Source organism: Poecilia formosa, unplaced genomic scaffold (assembly GCF_000485575.1).
Source record: "Poecilia formosa unplaced genomic scaffold, Poecilia_formosa-5.1.2 Scaffold3, whole genome shotgun sequence".
Lineage (NCBI taxonomy): Eukaryota > Metazoa > Chordata > Actinopteri > Cyprinodontiformes > Poeciliidae > Poecilia > Poecilia formosa.
The window spans coordinates 2,784,475-2,808,754 of record NW_006799942.1 but is presented as its reverse complement, the minus strand read 5'-3'; the positions used below and the strand labels follow the sequence as shown (position 1 = coordinate 2,808,754).

Here is a 24,280-nt window from a genome sequence, read left to right as displayed (position 1 = left end):
AACAGCCACAAGGGGAAATTCATTTTCACCCCTTTTAACTGGGATGAAATTGACTTTCACCCCTTGTAAATTCTGATAAATTACTTAAAATTAATTACAAAATTTAACAATTACATAAAAAAAAGTCATCTTAAATTGTACTTACTGCCACTTTATTAGGAACTTTTTTATTTTTAAAATGTTTTAGCTGAAGCAAAAAAAAAAAATATAGAATAGTATTGTTCGACATGAATAAAAATTGTATTTTCACACCAACAAGGTGCCTTTCACTAAGGTGTTAATTGAGATGGTGATTCAGATGTTGTTTATTAGCTTAACAAATCAACTACACCTCCAGCTTGTCCAGCTTTTCTCATATTCCTTGAACACATTATGATATGCATGATGGGATTTGGATGCTGAAACAACAATTTGGGAAGCTAATTATTGTTGCATAAAAAATATTTTAATGACTGTCCAGTTCACAGATAAATCCAAAAGATGTTGTTTTTCTCCCTGCCTGCCTGTAGAGCTTACAATTTTAACTGTAACACCGCTTTCCATTTAACCCACATATAGAATAGTAAGAAGCATCTTGTATTCATTATTTTTTATTCAACAAAGCATTCTCGACATCTTGTACGACTACAATAGTGTTGCTTTTTTTAGTTGTGCTGATGTAACACTGAATTTGGCTTAGGGATGGCATGAAATGCTCTTAAATGCTGCAGAAGTATGCAAATAGCAGTAAAATGTGTGGTGGGAGCAGATTTTAAGTAGGTGGGGGACTGATTATGTAGGGCTCAGGTGCAGCCTGGTGTCCCTCTTCATGTTGTGCAGCAAGAGGTGTCCATGTCACATGGTACGACTAAATCCCCCAGCATTCATAGCCCCTCATCAAGATTTCTCCTCCCTTCGAGTGCAGAATGTCACAATGAATTTTCCGCCCGGACATGCTGATGAGATCTCCACACAAACATGAACAAATAGATAGTATAAAGCTCACTGGAGAGTGAAATGCTGCCGTTCTGAAGTTGCTTTGTAGTGTAATAGTGAAAACTCTCACAGTTGCTCTGCATTTATGCAAAGTTTGTTCTTTTTTTGGTGACTGAAACAAACATTCATTTTGTGAGTGCTATTACTACAAGAAAACGACTCAACGTTAGCTATTCTCAGCAAAAGTCAGGAAAACCACAGAGATGCAGAGGCTGTACTTTTTATTACACTGTCAAGACAGACGTTAAAGCTGCGAGAGGGTGAGAGAGTAATACTTTCAGCACATAACAGAAAGAGGAGGAATTGCTCCGTTTTCTCACTTGGAGTCGTCAACTTTCATTTTTGAAACATGCTTTATTTGGAAATGTCGGCAGCTGTTTAGAAATCTCAAAGTTAATGGAAGGGTCAATCTTTTAAAATATCAACAAAGAGACTGATATTTGGGGGCAAATTACGCTCATCTTCAACATATCATGATAAGCAAGTTTAAAATAAAAGTAAAAATAAAGTAAAAAAAAAAAAACATCAGAATTATTTTGCCTTTGTTTTAAGACGAAGTAGAACGTGTTTTCTCTAAATGCATATTGTAATCTCTTCCCCTAATGTTAACTAATGACCACTGATGCGAGGAAGGATTAAAAATATATATATATATATATTTTCAGTACTGTTCCTATAACACAGTTCATAAGGAGAAATCGGAATTTCCGAAAATTGGTATCGAGCTTGTTGAAAGTAAGAAGTTGGAGATTGATGCCAAAATTTAGAGTGCTTAATTTCTATCCTAAAATTTCCCTAATCCGTCACTGCCAGGCACAGGAGATGAAAGAAAGCGGATAGAAAATAAAGTTCTTACTTGTGACCGAGGTGTTTAAGGAAGTAGCCTAGAACTTTAAGGGCCTGAACTCGTATACTTTCGCTCTTGGAGGCCAGGAGTTTGCAGATCACCCTGTAATAACAAGAAACATACAGGTATTAAACTCTGAAATCTTGTGGGTTAAGAAAGAAAAAAAAAAAAGATTATTTCATGATTTGTATACAAGGTTAAAAATTTCCATTTCAAAACTCCACTCTTTATCAGATTCAAATTCTAGGATTTTTATAGCATTTTTATACAAATCTCAACATATAAGCGGAATGGAATTAAGCAAGTTGGATATTTTTGAAAAATTATGCTCCATAAATTATAAATTTGCACGTTAATTCGAGTCATGCAGTTGGCATTACAGTAAAATGCCATTTCATGGCTTTTTTGCACATTTTATACACCATTTCAAACATTAACACTTGGGAATTTCTTCAGATCACAGTTTGCAGTCTGTCACACTTCTCGTTTGGAAGATTTCATAAAAACGGAGCTGTCTAAATGCTTAGTTTGGCATCTAAAACTGATTCTGTTTAGGAATCACAGGTTCAGTTTAAAACCCTGACCTAAAAGGATCCAGATGTCAAAACAACAGTAGTATTGTTCTTTCCATTAATCTGTGGCTTCTGACAACAGTCAAATTGATCACGAGTTGGGAAAAAAAAAATCTATAAGAAATTTAAAAAAAAACTAAACATTAATTGAATGCTATTTTTTCTCTCTTGGAAATGACACTATCAAATCCCATACTTTTGCAGACTGCACATAAAACACCAGTTGTAAATACAGAAAGAATCAATGCCTACAGACTATTTTCTTGAAAGAGGTATTCAAAGGGGACACATAAAAAGACAGTGCAGTTTGCAAATAGCTCTCTAGCAATATGAGTTACTGTGGCAACCGAAAAGGCATCCAAGTAGAGTTATGCATTGGGAGAATTACCCGCACAGTTGGCCTGACTCTCTCTTTCAGTAATCAGAAGCCTGGGTTCTCCTAAGTATTGTTACTCAGCATGAAAAGATGCGTTTGATTACAAGGTAACGTTAATTTTGCCCCACAAATCCACCACATGAGAACAGAACATGTCTCTCTATAAGCACACAGGTCACATAAACGGTTAAATCGAAGAACAATTGTTTTAAATAAAAAGCTGAAACCACACTTTGCAAAGAGATGTCATACCTTTTCCCCAACTGTCCGAAATTAAGTCAGGCTAATTATTTCCTGGTTTGACTGGGATTAGTAAAGCTATTTCTATTTGCTAAATGTCAGAATAATGAGAGTATAAAACCAAAACTTTTGGGAAAATACAGAAGAAGATGACAGCTTTCAAAGCTTGTTTTGGATTAATTTACATTTAATTGAAATGGAGGCACCCCCTATGCAATTTTGCAGTTGACACTCAAGCATCAAACTTTAAAGATTATAAAAATAAAATAAAAAATACAGCATATCTGTCATTATTCTGACATTCTGCAAATAGAAGTAAGTTTGGTATCCAAAACTGACATAAAAGAGTAAATGTGCATTTTCATACAATGTATATTAATACTGGGTTCCAACTCTCTCTCAGCTAGTGAAAGTAAGGATAAATGTAAGTAAAAAGAAAAACAGAAGATGTCAGTATTTAGTGCAGCAACAGATTTTTTTTTATATGAACATGCATGTGTGGGTTGCGCTCACCTGATGCCATTTCTTTGATCAAAAGCGGGGATCATGGATGCCGGGTGCTCAGACATAAGAGCCACCAACAGCTGGAGCACATCGTGGATATTCTCATCCTACGTAGGAAAAAGAAAGCAAAGGTGAACAGGTGAGGCGGCAGCGGAGGAGGAGGGGAATAAAAAGAAAAAGCCCGGAGGGGAGAGATGAATAGAGGGCTAGGAGGACAAAGAGAGTTCCATGGGTGGGCATGGAGGGGGGATTGCGGAGGAGCAGGTGGTATTTCAGAGCAAGAATAGATATAATTGTTACAGAGGAGTACATTCTGTTCAGTCCATTGTTGCGCCATTTTTTATGCTGTCACCGCGCTGAAGCTGACTCACACTCCCGCTCGTTTAAGTGGACTATAACTTCAGCCCCCAGATTATTGCGCGTACTTTGCCACTAGCTCCACTCTGGCTCTCACCGTCTCCTTCTGAGTCCCCCCCTGTCTGACTCTAGTTTAATAAAGGAGAAAGCATCTGTACCTCGTGCATTGTCAACAAATAGTTGAGGATACTCTGCAGCTCGTCCTCCTTCACGCCTCGGTCCTAGCAAAGAAAAACAGATTCATGAAAACTCCTCAGTGATCTTCAATTGTTTCTACTTTTTATTAACCTAGGACGACTCGACACAGAAGAAGGAACAAAAGTCGATATGAACGCTCGCACGCATGCACACGATCAAACGCTGCAGCGCTTCATTGGCGTTGCTCAACTTTAATGCTATTTTCCACATATTTTAGATTAGGCCGCGAACTGCCCGGGAGGAGAAACAACGGAGAACATCAAAGAAGTAAAGTGATTTCCCACAGCTTAAACTATGCCATGAAGATAATCACATTTTCTTCCTCTACCTTCAATATAAGTTGTTTGAGGAAGAGGAGCATGAAGGCTCTCAGCGAGATGATCTCCTTCTGGGACGGCCGTGGTCCATCTGAGCAAAAAAAAAAAAAACAGACCCAAATGAAACATTGCAATTTTCACCAACAACAACGGCACTTTAAATATGCTTGCAGCTGAGTTTGAGCGAGCCCTTCTGTTTACTGACATTTAGTTTTATTAGGCTTCCTCGAGAGCTGGGGGGAAAACATTCTCATGCGCTCACTTTCTCTACATCAGGACTGTAAATCACTGTCATTAACTCCAGTGGCAATTTGGCAATCGAGATATTTTATGCTTGCACTAATCTAACTTATTAGAGCAACGGTGAAGTCATTTGCACAAAAAAAAAAAAAAAAAATGTGATTGATGGTTGAGTGATCCAAAGCAAACAAGCGGCGTAATCCACTGTGTCTACTTTGTAGCTCTGGCACTCCATCAGTTGTTTGCAGGAAGAGCGGGAGCTAAAAAAAACACAAAAGCATCTGAGACAAACGGAACAAGGCGATTCATTTATCTGAAAGTCCATACCATCTTTGAATTCAGCTTTGTTCCCATCGTAACTCATTCGTTCAGCTCTAATATGCCATCATTACCATTAAAACATGCTTTAACATACACAAAGAGTCGCGCACATTCATAACATTTGACAAGTCAAATGGTAAAAAAGCTAAAAGTTAGAAACAGGAGAGAAGTCACTGCTTCAAGAATGAGCGTTAGCAGCAACAAGAAGGCTACTGGATCACAGAAAACATTTTTTCTTGAGCCTTCAGGATTACCGTAAAGCTGCTATGGCTGAAAATGTTCGCAGTCTGTTTAAAGAGTTTGTCACAAGACAGAAATATTTCCAAGCGAGTAAATACACTGAGACAGATGTCAGAGTTTGAAATGCTAACAATGCTAATAGTGCTTTTGCTACTAAAAGCTGACAGTAACTGTTAAAAAAATGTCCCCATCATATTTTCTTGACTTTATTTCACTAAAATAATGAACTTCCATTTTAGGTATCTGGTGCTACGCCTTTCAGTCTTCCATGAACACATGGTGCAATATTACCTCAGATCATATTCAGCTGATTTTGCTCATTTGATCTTTTAATGGTCTCACTTTTGCAGAGTTAAGCTTCAAATTCACCATCACTGTACATAATCCTGAACAAATTATATTAGCAAATAAAAAAAGAATCAACGATGAAGATTTCAAAACCTGCCTTCCCATTATCATTCTCAGAGGCTTTTTTTTTCATTTAATAGAAATCTGTAACTATTTATGATGTCTAACTTGTGTGCATTTGCGAGATGTACTTTTGTACACCACAAGAGAACAGAAACACCATTAAAAACGGTAGTTTGTTGCTGAACGAAACGTACCATATCCTCCTGCAAAACTAAAATTCCCTTAACCCTGTGCTGGTGAAAAAAAAAAAAAAAAAACTAGCAGAGAAAAGGGATGAAGAAGAATATCTGTGTGATTCTTTGCCATGCTTTGGTGCCCTTGAATCATACGAGTGTGTGTAGTCGCCTGAGCCGGTTCACCTGTTCTTCACAAAGCTAAAAACATGACACTGAAGCGCTCCTTTGTTATCCATCATCTTCACCTGTCAAGCTGTTCCATGGTGCTGGAAACGGTGACAGTGACCATCCATCATAGTTTATGTGCCCCGTATGTGAAAGCGAGTATATGCCTCAGTTTTAGGGCCTTGCATACAGAGAGGACATGAAAAAGGCTTAAAAGGGTCTAAATTGCTTCTCAGGGGAAAGTTTAATAACTGTATTTTATTCCTGGAAATTAATTTCCCTGCTTTCATAACTCCTAATCTGACTTAACAGTTTTGTGGCATAATTGTCACACAAAATTAGATTTTTTTCTCTCTCTCTCTCTGACCCGGCATGATGCTCTGGAGGGTCAAAGAGATGTATTTTCTTCACAGAGATTACATGTTCTGAGTATTAACCTGAGAAGGTATTAGCACAATTTTGCAAGAAAGGACGAGAGATTCACACCATATGCGCAGCCTTGAACTTTTTCATACATTTGTCAAAATGTATGGTAAACATAATAGAATGTATTTTACTCAGTTTTTTTTGTGAAAGACACAAAAATTCTGTAATTGGGAGCAGGTAAGTCATGTTGAACAGTCTGTTCAGTCAGTGTTTTTTTTTTTTTTTTTGTAAGAGTCAAACCGCAAATCAGACTATTGCAAGAGAGTCGCTCATGTGATGCAAGTTGTGACTTCAGCCCCTGGATAATCAGTGAACACCGTCTTCTGACGTTGCATTTTCAGCACCCGTTGAGCCCAGCAAAGTAATGAAAAGGGGTGGGTGCCACATAACCGGAACTAGTGGAAAATCCAAATCACCGCATAGAGCCGAGTCAAGCCACTATAGTGCAAAAAGGCCACTATAATAATAAGCATGACATTTTTACAAATTACTTTCAGCTAAAAAAAAAAAAAAAAAAAGAAATCAAGTTCTGTCGGGTTCAACAGAAAGCACCTGAGAACATGGGTTTAAGTCTGAACTTGAATATGCGTTGTCCTGAACTGCACGATTGTAGCTGTGAGTGTAAATTCACCATTATCCTGCTGAAAGTTGAACCTTCACGTCAGCCTCAAACCTTTTTACACCCTTTAAAGGGTGTTCCTCCAACATTGCTTTGTATTTACAACTCTTACCAGCTTATTTTTTCCTGATGAAAAGAAGTCTTCCTAAAGCATTGTGTTGCTTCCAATGGTTCACTTTAAAAAGGCCAACTGGACTTATGGAAACTATGGCTGCACTAGAACCCATACATTATTCCCCTGGCACTTCACGGTTGTGTGTAACTTGTGATGGACCATTACCTTAATATTTCCAATAAATATAATAAAGTTTGTGATTGACAAAAAAAATAAAAAAGCTCTGGGGGTAAATAATTTTGCAAAGCACTGCACACAGTATATTACCATTATTTAGTCTTTGTATGAACAAACAGCAAACCAGCTTGTGAGGCTTTGAAACTTTCCATCTATACATTCATTTTTAAATATCTAAATATGTTAATTCAATGTGCTAGAGAGGAGTACCTAGTGTAACACCCCATAATTAATTAGCTCCATATGCCCAGCAACATGAATGGACAATAAAAAAATTAAAAAAAACAGCCAAGAGAGAAAAGAGTCTCTCTGAATAAAGCCTGGGTTAACACTTTGTGAGAGATTGTCTGGCCAAACAGAACAAGATTTCATCATCGAAGGCTCTTAGAGAATCATTAAAGGATTCAGAATGTTTGCAGAAAAAGCTCCACGCAGGACAAAGTTGAAAGTTAATGCTGAATGGCAGTGATCTCCAGCCCTCAGGCAGCTTCGCATTAAAAACAGATGAATCTGTGGTGGAAACGACTGAGAAATCTTTTCAGACAACATTGACATTTGCTAAAAGTTAAACTGCCGCTATTTCTGTTGGGTCTCATATCATTTAGAAGATCTGACAGTGTGAAGAGCACTGCAGTTTGATGAACAAAGGTCTGGAGTTCTGTTGGACAAGGACAGCAACACCTCAATATCTGCAAGTTTGTCGTGTAGGGGCATTTCTAAGCGGCATCAGTGATGACAGTGAGAAAGCATTATTGGAGAAAGCTCTTATTTGTCTCTTTGAGGAGGTGCTAGACTGACATCAAGCATGAAGTGGAAATCTTTTCACTTTCAAACCCACAAAAGTTAGTCTCTCGAGTTTCCAACTGCTAAGAGTTTTCCCAAACAAGCTGATGTAATACAGCGGTAAACATGATCTGTGCTAACACTTTTAGGATTTTGCAAGCACCAAAGTCAACATTTGCATTTACAGTTAAGGCCAGATCCTTAAATCTAAACATAAATTAGAGGAATATGTATAATGGGGTTTTAATTAATTATTTTAAGCATTTGTTGAAATAAGGGGCCTGACATGATTGTATAGAACACAACTCTAATGACTTACAAGTATGAATTTGTTGGATTTTTGTAAAAATAACATTTTTACAAAAAATTTTAATTGCATTTATTGGTTGAAGGCTTAAGAATCTGTTTTGACTTGATGAGGTGAACTCAGGGAAGAACAATTGTAGAAACTGCAACAAAGTGGAAATTTTTTTTAGCTATTTCTAAAAAATAAAAAAAACCTTTAAGTTCACCATCACTTTAGATACTTTATTTCACGTGAATGTTAAACCAGTTGGTCTTGGTATAAAAGAAGACCCATCCTTTCATCCTCAGATTAATAGAAAACTGGTTAGGATGTTTAGTAGCAAGTGAGCAGTCTTTTTTTGTTATTATCCAGAGTGAGAAGAGTTTTTACATTGCCATAGACGAAAAGGATAAAGTCCAAGAAATGTATTTAAGTTTATCATTAGCAGCCCCCCCAACACAGAGAAGACAAATACCTTTTAGAGATGTTTCACAGTGAGAGAAGTCTGATGTTCAACTATGTCAATAAGCCAAAAAAAAACCAAAAAAAAAAACCTACAAGAATGTTTGAAGGATTTAAGATTAGTCTTTCTAATTTAAGAACCTTGTACCAATAATTAGAGTAACATAATGATGTTGGACTGCTTGTTGCTAGTTGAACTGGTGCATGTTGGATATACATTCAGCATTTGTTATGCATTCAAAAAATACAAAAGAAAACTAATATAAGCACAATTGAGAAATAACTGTATTTTGTGCTTATGTTACCGCAGCCAAGAAGTGGCAAAAAGCCACATTGCCCAGGACAAAGCTCGCCACTGATGGCCAGAAAATGCGTTGTTTAAATACATGGCCTCTGAATTATGTGTTGTTTGTTGCTGCTTCTCGGTCAGAACCCCCTTGAAAAAGATGTTTTTAATCTCAATGTTTTTTTTTATTCTCGTAAAAATAAAGGTTAAATAAAATTAAATGAAAATTATCCCAGTCATAACCATTATATTGTGCAACCCTAATGAGAATATTTAAGAATGTTGTACATATATCTACATTATAAAGTGAACTAACCGTATGAGGAAGAAAACAATACTACATAAAAGCTATTCACAAAAACCCAAATTTATGCTAATTTGCTGTGGCCACTTTCTTCTAGCGCTAAATGGCAAGAAATTTAATTATCATATTGACTGAATTCTAACCTATTGGCAAGATTCAAAGCAAATGCCTGTACAAAAGGCATTTCCTTTTTATTACATTGCACTCATTCTGTTTATACCCGTAGGAGGGAATTGAATTATTTACAAAAAAAATGGAAAAGGTGCAAATTAATTTTGCGTTTCATGAAAGAAGCAAAGCCAGAGGAAACAAAAAAAAACAAAAACTGTAATACAACAAATGTTAATGTGCAACTTGGAATCAACCTCATTCCCTCAGACTGACACTCAGATGAATCCATTTTTATCCACAAAGCCTGCGGTGAGATCAAAACATCTTCCTATTACTATGTAAATTAGTGCATATCACGCTCTTACAGTACAGTCAAGTGTACGTGCATGTGGTCTGTCAAACCATAACTAGCAGCTTTTGCCTTTGAATGGCAGTGAGTATGTGTCTGAGGCTAATTGCTGCTGCGCTGTTATCAGCGCCCCTTTATGGGGCTAAATCCCAGCAGTCAAACGGCAATATCGCCAAACAGAAAAGGGAGCCAGACAGTCACTTGATTAGAAATTCCAAACGCTCCCTTGGATCTTCCCGTCAAATTTGTCTGTTGCCATGGTGACCCCGGATGCGCACTCACAGTCAGCCGCAGGTCCGGGCCGAGAAAGAGGTTGATTAAAGTGAGGGCGTGCTCTGACCTTTTTGATGCACCAGTTCGTAGCAACGGAAGAAGTTAAAACTGTCTTTTTCACATTTCTTTTTTAAACGAGTACAAAGAACAGCTACCCTCTCCTCACAGAAAGCATGAAAGGATACGTTAACAATTCACCACGTATAAAATATTTTTACAAAGGCTTCAGAGGAACATTTAGTCTATTCAGGACAATTCCCTTCATGTAAAAAAAAAGATGAATGAATCATCTGCGTCTGAAAAAAAATTGTGATTCTCAGAAACACTGAATCATTTCTACCATTCCTTTATAAGCCGTTGTAGTCCAGGGAGGAGACAACCATATTTTCATGCATACGTTCATATGGAATTCTGTTAATAATCGATTCAAGAACATAGATCTGTTTCACAATGTGGTGAAACAGATCTATGTTCCACTACAAGAAACCTGGTGCAAAATGAAGCAAGTAAGTAGCAATTAAGGTTTTGCTAATCAACATCCTTTTTTTTTTGTATTCAAATTTCCAAAGTTCTGAGACATTTATTTATTTATTTTTTATTTTTTTAAATCATGATCCATGTATTAAAATGAAACTTAAATATCAATTAATTTATTTCTTTTGGGGTGTTTTTACACTTGTAACTTGCAAAAACCAGGAAAAACAAAAATAGGAAGGAAGGAATAAAACCAACCTTTGAGGGTTGCACGGGTTAAAAAGCACTAGAATAGTTTCTCACACCCTCCTACATACTGAATGATCACATTTTGACTCCTCATCCTCTTTTCTGTTTTACTGTGTGTTCAGGAGTTAGGCCCAGTGACTCATGTGACCTTAACAGCCCTATTATTAAACCTAATGGCCCTGTTAGTGTGATTATTGTGACCACAACTCATAAGCCTGATCCTTCAAACTCATGTTGAGAAGTGGAGTGCCTCCTAACATTTTAACATTTTTATTTTTCAGAGCATCACATCCGTGCAATTCTATACCACAGATTGTTAGGAGGTCCTCAATTTAATACACCTTCAAACAACATTAAAAAAGGACGTCTCAAGAAAGGAGTTTTAAGCTGCTTTAACTTGGTTTAACGAATGAATTGGCATTAGATGCATGACTGCTGTGCTGCCGTCTCACAAAACTGACATGCATGGAAATTAATTAAATAAATAAATAACATCAAAGAGGGATATAAAAACTTGCACCAGATCAAGTTCTGAGGAGGGTCATTATAACTGCGTATTTTGACCTATGACTTCATAGTGGCATGAATCATGGCTTGACGATCAACAGAGTCATACTCTGGCTAAAAGGTTGAGCTGCTGCTGAATTGTATTCCTCAGGAGAAAAAGTCTGACTGGGTGAACACGTTTCAGAATCTGTCCAAAACCATCCATCCATAGTGTTCATCCTGCTTTTGAACATTGTACATACGATGTTTTGTAGTTTTTAATAGTAGTAGAAATGTTATAAAAATAATTTTTTTAACTTACAGTGGTGGTTGTGGCATGATGGATGATACACATTGAGTGAGCCTCTCCTTCTTCTCACCCTTTGATGAAATAAACACCCACTTCTCCAAAAAAGAGCTAACTGGATTCATTGTATATTATTTTTGTTTTACCAAAAATAAAATTTCAATAAATGTGATATTTAGAGATATACAGTACCTGTAAACTAGATATCCATTTAGATACAGATATGGACATAGATTTATATCTGAAGGTGAAGCTAAAGCAAGATAAATGTAAGCAAATAGAGTAAAGATCTGATAAATCTCCACTTGATTACTCTAAATATGTTTTAAAAGAATCTCTGTTCGGTGAAGAATCTTTTAAAATATTGAAATGAGATGATGGGTTCGCTGTCGTTCAGGAAAAATATTTCAACATGCAACTGACAGATCTTTTTTTTTTTCTCTGAAGGGATTGTGGCGCCCCCTAAGCCATGTCGCCCAGGGCACTGAGCCAAATCGCTCAACTGAAGACGGCTTGAGGTTAAGGCGGTAGTACAGAAGGATCACATCGTGTCCCACTTGACCCAGTGTTAGGTTTAAGTTGTGAACATACCGAGCCCTTTGGGGGTGATTCCGCTGCACTCCAGAGGGTTTATAGCCCAGTAGTAGTACTTCAGAGTGTGCATCAGCTGCAGGACGGTGCCGACGCGGCGAATGGTGGTGTAGATGGTGGCGGTGCCGATGAACTCTGACGACAGGTACGTGTAGAGGGACAGCTGGACCTGTGTAGGAGCAAACAGTCCATTCATGTAGCACACATCGATACACTGAGACCAACAGAAGCTGCTGGATGATTGAATTAGCAGAATGTTTACTACGGCGAAAGAAAATTGCAATTTAACTGTACAAAGACAGACACGAAAAACAACAACCGCTTTCTTTATGCTTTAATATTTCAGGGTCTGAAATTACGCTTCCGTCCGAGGAGCTACTTCCAATTCCTGACATTTAAGAGGGAGCCTCTCTCTTATTACATATTTGCTCCTTCATCTCTTCCTTCTGTTCCCTTTCGCCCTCTCCTAATATTCCTTCAGCCGATCCTCGACGCACATTGGCTGAGTTGAGACGGCTCACAAACCTCTGAGCTCATTACAGCAGCCACCATGCTGAGGGCCGGCCTTAACAAGGTAGCTCTATTTAAGCGGATGAAATTAACGCCGGGCCACGGCCTGACCACATCACATCAGAGATCATCTAGGCTGGGGAGTGGACTCAGCTGCCTTAAAAAGGCCTTCAATGCAATACTTCATATTACATTACACACACTCAGCTGTTTAATCTGCAGATATTTTGCACAGGAAAACAACATTTCTGATTTTCTTTTGTGCATTGCTGCAACAAAAATAATTGGTTTTCTTCAGCAGGACACTGTTTAACAGTAATCAAGCTTTTTGGAGACATGATGAGAAACTTCTTCCTGTGTTTCATTAAGCCCCAAGTACTACGAAGGTTAATCTTGGCATTAATCAGGGTAGCAATGACACCTTGAGAGGAGGAAAATATTAAAGCTCAGTGGGAGGTAGAACAGAGGTAAGATTTGACAATTACAATTTGTGTGTGTGTGTGTGTGTGTGTGTGTGTGTATGTGCGTGTATTTGGTCTTGCTTTTTTACATTTCTGATGCCAGCCTTGTTCTCATTAATTTCTTTTGCTTAATTTCTTTACTGGCACTTGAATGAAGGGAGAAAAAAAAACCCAACAAGATAATTCACTTTGATCCGCTTTGTGTTGACAACTAGGATCAATAAAAGAAACCCAGTGTTGGATTCTGTGTTTCTCCCAAACAACATTAACTAATCGTATTTTGTCTCTTCCGTTTTTGCTCCAGCTTGCCCCGGAGTGCAGCTCGACTGCAAGATCACCTCTTAGGGTCAGGGAGAAGTTTTGCGAACTGCGGAGGCATGAGCCAGCGAGCCCTGTGGGAATGCCATGGTTTCTCACATCTATTTCAGAGAGAGAATAAGAAAAGAGGAGCTCCACATCCCCTCTCTTCTCCTGGGGTCTTTTCAAATGTCACATTTCCTATTTGTTTCCCTCGCTTGAATGTTCTGTCCTTTAGCAGGACGGAGAGCCGGCCCCTCCCTGCACCTCCTCCGAGCTCATTTATTAAATTACTGTAAAGGGTAATGGCCGCTGAGATGTCAGTTCGGCGTTTCCTCTTTGTTTGTTTCAAGCACAATCTCAGTCAAAACATCACAGGAAAGAGGATTAAAAACTAATTTGTTGCTATGTTAATTTCTGTCTCTCTGTCATCAGTTTAGTAATCTCTGTTCCATTTTTGAGGCAAAGTACTTGGGGAGATGCATACAAAGACAAACAGACCTTGGCAGGTGTATGTATCCAGATGGCAGCGTTGAAGAGGACATGGTCACAGAGCTGTTTGAGGAGTGGCGCCCCATGAGGTAAACCGTCCAGATACTTTGCGAAAGACAGGAACTGCTCAAGGACTGCCCTGGTGATGTGAATCCGAGACGACTGCAGGAAGAAGGGCAAGTATGAGAAGTGGCTTAATTAAGCAAAGATGGAAGTAAGCAAACAAAGTCTATTTTCACAATCAACAAATGCAACGCTATGCATTCGTATATACTGTATAAACAGTGCCTTGCATAAGCCCAGTCCATTGAATCTTTCACATTTAGCCAAATTACAATCTCAAACTGGATTTTCCTGTCTGAAATAGTTATTAGATTCCCTATGAATCAATACTTTGTATAGCTGCTTTTTGCTTCAGTCATAGCCGTCCATCTTTGGGGTGCGTCTCTACCAGCTTCAAACATCTAAGAGTGAAAAAATTCTCCACTCCCCTTTGCAAAACAGCTTCAGCTTAGTCAGATTGAACGGGGAGCATCACATCTTCAAGTTTTGCTACAGATTCTAAGATGTGTTTAGGTTTGGACTTTGACTGGGTCGTTTTACAATTTTTGGATTATTTGTAAAAAAACAACAAAAAAAGAAGAAATCTGAAATTTGCACTTGTGAAAAAGAAGGAATTCACATTTTTGTAATGTGTCAAGGTATTCAAAAGATCAAGGGTATGAATACTTTCCATAAGCAATTACCATTCCCGATAATGTTTTAGAGGCAGACTATTATGGAAAAGAATCACTATCATTGCAAAGGTATAGGTATTTTTTTACTGTTTTTTTATTTCACAATATTACTTTCATCTACCAGTGGAAAAAGCAAAATAAGCATGAGTTTATTTTTATTCAGGATAAATAACTTTGGCTAATAATGAAGAGCTATTTGTGGAACCTTCAAGAATCTTGATGAATAAAGAGGGGGTCACAGTCAAAACCAAGGCTTCTCTTCTTATCAACAGAAAAAACAAACAAACACGACTTGAAACCGAAGGAGGCCGCCGCACTGACCTTCTCCAGCAGGTACCCAATCACCAGAAAGCCCTTGCCTCCCAGCATTTGTTCCTGCATGGCCACTGAGCTTTTCAACAGCTCCACCAGGAACGCCAGCAGAGTCGCACTGCAACGTATAACACATTGAAGAGTTTAAATGCGTTTTCTACTGCAGCGAGTGGAGCAAACATGATCCATGTTCCCATCATAACTTATTTTTAATGCACAGCTGTATTTTCTCCCTTATCTCCATCCTCCTGATGATATTAAATAAATAATCCGTCTGCAGCTGACATGATGTTGAGATGGTGCCTGATAAAGTAACAGCATTAAAGACCACATGATGCAGTGCTATCAGGAAGATCTTAAAGTCAGAGGAGGACAGATAGTTTGGAAAATAAATCATTGTCCTCTGAGGAAAAAGTGTCTCTCCTGTTGCCCTTTCAAACTAATATTCCACACTTGCCTCCTGCACATCTGTCTAATATCAGACTTCATATGAACATAAGGTTCAATTTGCACTTTTTTTTTTGTTAATGACTCACCAGACTGTGGTGTCCACACTGCTGTCATTGAGCTGCTTGTAATCCAGCTGAGCGAAGAGTGGAAACAGGACCTGGATGCCTCCTATAGAGTGGATGGCACTGTGGATGGAGTGGGTAACAATGGCCTTCACGTCCTGTAGGACAAAAGAGCAGTTAGCTTCACAAGCGTAAGACACAGTGACGTAAAGGTGAACAAAACAAGCCTAACTTGCCGCAGACATGTACCGTTACAGCTACAGTTCTGGTTCTTCAAAATAAAAGAACTTCCTCTCACCTGGAAACATGCTCACTGTTCTTCCATTACCAAATTAAATCATCAGACCATGTCTGATATTAAATTTTATTTGTTGATTTGAAACAACAACAAAGAATAATTCCGAATTAAAAAAAAAAAAAATCACAGCACCATGTAGTCAAGGACTGGACCATTTAAACACAGGAGTTAATACTGTCATTTAAAGAAACTGTCATTCTTCAAAATGAAAGAACTTCTTATCTGAAGCTCTTTTGGAAATTTAACATTTACAGGTGTTTAACATCTTTGGGTTCCGTTATCCTAATATTTAGCTTCTTCCATACATTCTCTAGAAGGTTTTGTCGGGATGCAGGGCTGACCACTCCAAAATGTCCATACAACTTATAGTCAGAAGAAACATATTGGTAAAACTACCTGTTGTATGATCACATCTTTTTTCTTTAAACAAATAATAATAATCTGACTTAGCAAGAGATGACCCCATTTATGTTTGCTGGTTGTGGTCTCTTACACAGACCCTGTATGACATCTTTCCAATATACTGCAGGTTAATTTGTAGAAGAAGAAAAAAAATATATCTCTAAGAACATATCCTAAATCCACATTTTATTTAAAAAGAATTCGAACCATATTAAACCTGATAACCCAAAACAATAAAAGATACTAACACTACAATTTGCTTCCATATAGTGCAGGGTGTATTTTTCTATCCATAATATTTAATATATACTTTTATAGAAAACCACTTAACTTCTGTTAGAAGACCAAAATAAACACTACAGCTTTTGCACAAATGCTCCTGAAGTGGCAGTGAGTCAGCCTGTGTCACAGGGGCCTGATAATCAAACTGACATGCTGGTTTATTTTGCTTCATTCATGCTTTTTTTACACTTTCCGAACCAACCAAGAAGGAGTAGGCTTCCTTTCTACAGGATATAGCTCAAACTGACCTGCAGCATGAGTGCATGCGGTGAATGGACAAAGATGGAGGGGTTTTCCCTGGGCGATGACTCCAGGCAGAGCTGGGCGTCCGTCGCCTTGGCGTTGTAGGTGAAGGAAATAGAGCTGGCCAGCTTGCCGTCATACAACACCTGCTTGTGGTGCTCAGCCAGGTGGATGTCGCTCTCCGACTTGAACTTGAAAGTGCTCTGCGGAGACGGACATAATAAGAAAAGCTTGAAAAAAAAGAAAGAAAAAAAGAAGAGAAAAACTCGAAATCAGGGAGACAAATGGGTTGTCAGGAGACGAGATAAGTGCGGGTGCGTTTCTGCGTGTACAAGTTCAACACCCAAAATGGAGTCTGCTTAATTGCAGCCAGAGCCTCGTGTAAACAACACAGCATTATCTTAATGAACACAGTGCTAACCCGGGCACTAATTCAATTAGCACAGAATAAGAGGCAGAGCGGGGGAGCGCGTGTGTGGGAAAGAAGCACTCAGGGATCCAGATTTATCTCTTTGTAGTCAGTCAAGATGACAACCCACAAAAAGATCAACACATTTGTAATCCAGTCCCGATATGTTAAATTATGTTTATGCTAACCTTGGCCAAGATTCTGAGCTTCTATAACAGAGGTTATACGGCTTAAACATGTTTATACATATATTGTTTTTAGTTGAAATTACCTTACAGGTAGCAGTTTATGTTTGCCCATTTCTATCTATTTATGTTTGCAGAGGCCTGTGAGTTCATGTATCCTGTGGTGGTGCTGGTGCCTTTACACATATGAAGCCCTGTAGATAAAAAGGCTCATGAGTTGCACTGTAACCCTTTGCAGCAGCTCCAGGCGGGAGGATGTTCTCCCTTTTCCAGCAGCTGAGTCTCCTGGCGCCTTCCTCAGCCTGACTGCACAGGAAAGCCCAAGGCTGCTGAGATCTCCAGGCCCACGTTGTTCTGAACCTTTCATCCGAGGTCTAGTGTGAGAGTTGAGCCCTGAGCAGACTGCATGCAGCAGTAAATGTAACACTCTTATCCTCATCCAAGCAGACTTTTAAAACTTACACACACATTTGCACCCCCTTAGCAGCATCTGCAAGAGCAATTAGAGATAGTTGCAGGAGTCTAAGTTAACATTAACAGATTCACAAACAGGATGCTTCAACCTTTATATTAAAAAGGTGTGTTAAAGAGATTAACCATTAAAGATTACCAACAAGGCCATGGTAAAATGCAGTGGTAATCCATCACAAAAACAAATAAAGTGCTCTTCGGCTTAATTCGAAGGTTAGTGGGCAGACAGAAAAAAAACTGAATAGCCTGAATGTAAAATTAATACACTTATTAAGATGCACATATTTTGCAGAGTAAGCCCATTTGCTGTGCAGCACTTATGAAATTTGTGCAGTTGTGGCCCTGTAAAATAGGCTTGTATTTATGTTACCATGCGGAATTAGAGAGACGGAAAGGTGAATGTGTAAAAGAGCTTTGCTGACTCTTTAAAGGCTTAAGGACGCCACAGAGGACTTAAGAAGATAGTAGGAGCATGCAAGAAAGGTAATTTTTTTTTTAAACATGTGAAGTTCTACAGAGCAGAGATTAAAGACATACGGTCCCAAACACACAGAGGAACGAATGTGACAACTGCCACCTTTTTCTGCACCTGACAGCTGCAGCTATGGTACAGCAGTGATATCAACACACACAAACACACACAAGCGTTTGATCCATTCAATTCAGGCAGCCGCGCCACACTGTTTGCAGAAAATAGGCCAAAAGCTGTAAATAAGCTTTCCAGCATATGACTGAAATGTACAAGTTCACTTGGACTTTAACCATTAAAGATTACTGTGAGAGAAATTGGACTTTCTTCAAATTACTGCTTAGATAAATGCAAATGTAGACTTACAACAGATGCCACAGAATTTTATTTCATGTTGATTCAAAATTTGCAATGATTTCATATTGTGTCAGGCCTCCCATGAACAGCACATTCTTGTCTGTGTGGGGGAAAAAACACAGAGCAGCCCACCAGTCATTATAAAACCATCTTACTCAAAGAAAAGTGCCAGGTTTGCAAGACAGGAGACGTTTTTCATGAAACTTTGTCAGGACCAACTGAAATGCATCTAAATACGTTTTGTGCCAAATTTCAAATATTTTGATAACCGCAACATGATAAAGAACAGGAAGACATCAAAAATGTCAAGAATAATTTTACTAATTGTGTACAGCATAGATACGGATTTTTAGAGATGAGACCAATAATTATTTTAATTGAGTTAGCAAGAACAAGAAAAAAGGTTCTTTCTGGCTAGAACCTTTCATACTTTCTAGAAGTCCTTATAGACTACTGCAGCATTTGTCTGTGTCAGAACCACACCCACTTAACATTTCTGACCAATCACACAAGAGCTGATGAACACCACACAAGAAAAAAGCTGTCTAGAACCAGGCGCTAATAAAGACCAAACCAGGCCTTCAAGAATAAAAAAAAATAAATCATTGTTCTGTTCTTGTCTGCCTGGTTTAGGTTATATGCAAGCTTAATTCATTAAAATATTGATTACATCTGCAGAATTTTGATTGAACAAATAGTTTTTTCGTAGGATAATGACCAGGTTTTACACATTGTAGGTTGTTTTTAATCTGTGTAACTAAAAAATATATTTTGCTGCATAATTGCTAAGAATGTGATCCACATACACAAACTCTGCCACTATAAATGTTGTTGGTATATGTAAAATATTGTTGTTGTTTTTTCTGGAAGCATTTTTAAGTATTTATTTTACTTGCTCTTCATCCCCACTTTTACCATTTCTATCTAACATACTGCCCCCTCCCCAACCTGTTGCTGAGCAATTCCAGCTGCGCCTACATATTCCCTTGTTTACAGCTCTGTTGTTTGAAAAGTCAGTGTCACTCAATGTCTAAATGCAACAAAACATCTGAACTCATATAAATATAATATAGGTATACACACAGACTGGATGGCTTCAGTAATCATACAGTGGCCAGATTGTTGGCGCTGCTTTAGTGAGAACATCTGGAGTCTTGATGAAGACAGCAACCAGCGGCGCTTTCAACAACACGAGTTGCGGAGCACAAACCAAACAAACCCACACACACGATTTCATAAACACAGAGAAAAAGATAGAACAGCTCAGGAGCTTTCCTTTAGCTATAGCCCACACAGGAAAACAAGATGTTATGCTCCATTTTCTTGTGTCATTAGTGGAGCGTGGGGGCCTTAAACTGCACACGCAGACATTCAGCTCAACATAGTGTGTCGGCCATCATAAGCCGCCACAAATTTGAAGACCACGGGCCTCCTCGCTGAGCTGAAGGCTTGTTCAGCAGAGCAAACTGTCTGTCTGGCTGCTCATTACTGAGCAGTAACACTGTCAACGGCCGAGGCCAAGAGGATACATACAGTACAGCTGCGAGGGTTACACGCTGTACTTTGAAGATCCAGCTCTCCTGAAGATGAACTAAGCGACACGTAAAGAGCACCTTGTCATAAACATGCATCATTTGTGTTGAACCAAGATAACAATAAGTGGCCTACATTAAGAAAGGAAACTAGGCGACACAAACTGAGTCTCACTGTTATCATTCTTGAACCAGTTGGGGAAAAAAAACCCACGCACTCATCATTACTGTACCAGCACGGAGGCCCTGCGTCTTTGAAACAACCGAGCCATTTAATGGTCTCTTCTGGGCATCTGAGAAGGCCATTCTGCACCACGCAGAGAGGCAATCATCTAACTGATCAGCCTCGGGAAGCTCTGGGCTGTGACAGAGTGCAAAATCAGTATTCATAGAGTAAAAAAAAAAAAAAAAAACAAGAGGATGAGCATGTAATCATTAGGAGGAGCATATGAGGGATCTAGTCTATAGGATATCCTTACCCATAATGTGTTAGATCAGACAGAGAAGGTAAATTGTGCAACTCTAGTATAACTGACAGTCTCTATTGGAGGCAGAGGCTCAAGTTCATTGCATAATCTGTAAGCCATCTAAATCTGTGCCACCTTTCAAGTGATCTGGGACATACTCACTGCTGTCAGATGACTGATAAAAATTTACTTTAGTAAAAACGTCCTGAAAACATGCATAAAAGAATTCAAAAGCCAATGCATAAAGAAGTCAGAGCACAAAAAAAACGTTAAGGCATTGTTAAAACAAAATACAAAAAAAGAGCACAAATGTTAAAGCAAAAGCTGAGACAAAAAGGCAAAGGAGTTACTGAAAGAATACTGAAAAAATACGACCGACCAGTACTTTAGAACAGTTCTATCATATTTCCCACACATCTCCAGCAATTTCACATTTCTGGTCTTGTAGTAGAGGTTGGCTATGTGGAGACGTCCTTGTCAGGTACATGTTAAATTATATAATAAATGATTTAATAGCATGATATAATGATATCCTCTGCTTTACGTTCTCTCAGAAGAGTGAGTTCAAAGTCTGGTTAAATTCAGTTTTAACTACGTACAACTGCTGGTTGTGAAACAACTTTGACCTAATGGTCTTGCCGTAGAAGCGCAGTTAGCGTGTAAAAGCTAAAAACTGGCACTTAAAATAAAAACAGCTATTTCTTCCGTCAGGAAAATATATGTCTGGTTATTTCACTATGGTTAGTTAGTATTTGCTTGTAATGTCTATATTGAGACCAATGCTAAGCATTAGCAATGAATTGGATCTTCCATTTATTTTCAATTAGCATTATGCTAGCAGCCTTCATGTTACCTTTTGCACCATTACTCAACACATTAGCTGTGCTAGGATAGTAATATGACTATATACTAAAACATGGGGCATGCATACATGCATGTTATTTGCATATTTGTTTACTATAAAGCAGGAAGCAGGATTTTTCTTTTATTAAAACACTGTTCATCTACCAACCAATAATAATAATAACAACAACCTGTAACTTAAGTAAATATGTTTGTAAGGTTTACATCACTAATGCTGACAATAATTCAAGTTATTACAATTTATTTACTGCTCCATTAGTCAATAGTAAGTAAAGAAATATCGTATGATTATTTTTTATACATGTTCTGAGGATATGCTGTAATTCCAGCAGCTTGTTGCACATCCACAGCTTTGTACGGATGCAGTCTCCTGGTGCTGAAATCTTGACAGGTCTGGACACCTTCAAGTAAAGGCTGAAAGCAGCTTGAGGCAAGTCTGCCAAAACAAGGAGAAGACAGCTGGCGAGATGCTCTGGTCTCTCATCTTTCCCCGATAGCCAGGCCAAAAAGGCCTGGAATACGATTTTTTGAGCTCACGGTTCTCTGCATCAAACAGTGTAAAAAGCTCGGATGCTATATTTTTTCCCCATAATGTGTGAAAATCCATGTGTATCAAAAATTATTTGATTGCACTTAAAAGACAATCTCAGTTTTTCTAATTAAGGAGTAGATCTTAGCAGAATTTTCATTCATGTTGCTTAGGTGACAAGAAAGTTAGGAACCTCTACTCTGTGGGTTCTCTCTGATTACGCAGTTGTGCATTCTCACATCAGCAGCTGCAAGATAACACATAAGAGTTTTGGGAGTTCTTTTAGCATCTTGCTGCCAGCTTTCAAGATGAAAGTTCTTAGATGGTCAAAGTTGGATGTTAGCAGTAGTTTTGAAAATAGTAAAACATTTTTATACCCTGCAAAGACTGATAAAATTCTTTCTAAGAGCTATTTAAATTACTCTCAATGATAAGCTTTACAAATTAGGCTTCAGTCTGCTCTTTTCATCACCCAAAATGTTCCCTAACTAAATGTCTTAGGTTTAAGCAGGACAACAAAGAAAAATAATGGCAGTGCACAAACTTATTCCACTCTATAAATTATTATTTTTTGTTACACTCATATTTTTTGAGAAGTGAGAATTGATTTGACTAGGTTAACATTAAAGTGATGCAAAATGTTAGCAAATCAAGTTCATGCAGTGGAACTAATGTGAAAGTAGGCTTTTCCATACCATCCTGAACTGTGACTGCACAATATTGTGAAGACATCGCAGTAAAAAACTTTATGAGCATTTACATTTGTTTTTCTCTGTTGCTTTGTGGTACTTTTACTTGTAGAGCCTAATGTTCTGCCTTTCTTTCTTCCTGATTCTTCTCTTTTTAAGGATGCAGACCATCACACAATAGATATGTTCTTGTGTTTATAGATGGTGTATATTTAGGCTTTTATGTGTATTTATGCAGCTTTACGCAAAGAAAAATTACAACATAATAATGCTGAATAGGTCAATTACCCAGACAATTAAATTAAAAGGGTATCACAAGTTCACAAACTTGCAGTTTCTATTCTCACTATCGCCTATTTCTTAATAATAACTAAATTCCTATCAATTAATAAATAAATACTAAAGATCCCCAACAGCAGATTCAGTGTTAGATGGTCAGTAACAACATCAGAATCAAAAGACATCTGGCATATGTGCCTCACAACTGATTCAGTGTGATTGGTTGCATCAATGTACCTTATAACCTGGACCGAGCTGATGAATGGCGAAGATCTGAGCCGGGTTGAGAGCTTCACTGAAAACATAGATGGCTCCAAGCTGGCCACAGAAGACTCTGTTTGCGTCTGCCGTCTCTGATGAACCCAGAAAGCACTTGTCATAGCTCTGGAAAAAAAAAAGAGAAGCAATTTAACCATAATGTATTTAATAACATCAAGGTGCAGTGTCAGGTTTTTTTCTTGCATCTTATACATTTTTCATTTTCACTGAAAGGGCCTTAGCTATCTGGAGGATGGAGGAAAACAGGAGAACTTGTGATGGCTGTTGGTTTTTAATCTCTTCTCCACCAACTTCACTATCACCTTCTTCTATGTGTTCTTCTTCGGTCCACTCGCCTCTCAGCAGCTACATCCTTTTAATACCCCTTATCACAATGAGATCTGTCCTGCTCCGCTGTTTAAAAATGATGACATACGTTTTATCTCCAGCCTTCAAGAGAAAACACACTGATAGGATCAGTGCATTTTGAGACCTGTTCCTTCACCTCCCTGGAGTGTTTTTGTTTTTTTTTGTTTTTTTTGATGAGCTGCACAAACCTTGTGCACAAACTAAAACACTTTGCCTCAAGGCCAGGAAATGTGTGTTCTCCACCCCTACGGTTACAGCAGCAAAAGTTGAAAACCTCCGAGGAAGGAAGCATGAAGGGTCACAGAGAGGTCAGGCTACCTGTCCCCTGCTAAATGGAAAAGTTGGAAGTTGGAGTTTGGGCGAGTTGGGCTGGAAAAGAGCCCAAGGGCAACTCTCCTGCAGCTGGCAAGCGCAGAGGGCACACCTCAAATGTTTGCCAAGATCACAACATGAGGGAAAGCTTGAAGTAAAGCCAAACCAATACTCGATTTCAGAGCTTTATCAGAGATTTATCAGAGGCACTTCTTTGAAAGTTAAAGATAATTTGTGTAAGACTGTTTCTTTGGCTGCTATTAAAAGAAATCTAGTCATGCAAAAGTGTGTTCTATGATATTAAACA

At 38.3% G+C, this 24,280-nt stretch overlaps 1 protein-coding gene across 9 annotated transcripts in view; it reads right to left on the bottom strand.

The window, feature by feature from the left end:
* Positions 1-24,280, bottom strand: part of nbeaa (neurobeachin a) — a 106,698-nt gene that overhangs the window by 36,487 nt on the left and 45,931 nt on the right. For all 9 annotated transcript variants that reach the window (XM_016673006.1, XM_016673004.1, XM_007554747.2 and 6 more), the window contains exons 8-17: positions 23,272-23,418; positions 16,789-16,986; positions 15,583-15,716; positions 15,056-15,164; positions 14,007-14,159; positions 12,238-12,406; positions 4,398-4,477; positions 4,030-4,092; positions 3,524-3,621; positions 1,832-1,924 (exon numbers count right to left, since the gene is read on the bottom strand). In XM_016673006.1, the coding sequence (XP_016528492.1) occupies positions 1,832-1,924; positions 3,524-3,621; positions 4,030-4,092; positions 4,398-4,477; positions 12,238-12,406; positions 14,007-14,159; positions 15,056-15,164; positions 15,583-15,716; positions 16,789-16,986; positions 23,272-23,418 (1,244 nt within the window). The remainder of the gene's footprint in view (positions 1-1,831; positions 1,925-3,523; positions 3,622-4,029; positions 4,093-4,397; positions 4,478-12,237; positions 12,407-14,006; positions 14,160-15,055; positions 15,165-15,582; positions 15,717-16,788; positions 16,987-23,271; positions 23,419-24,280) is intronic.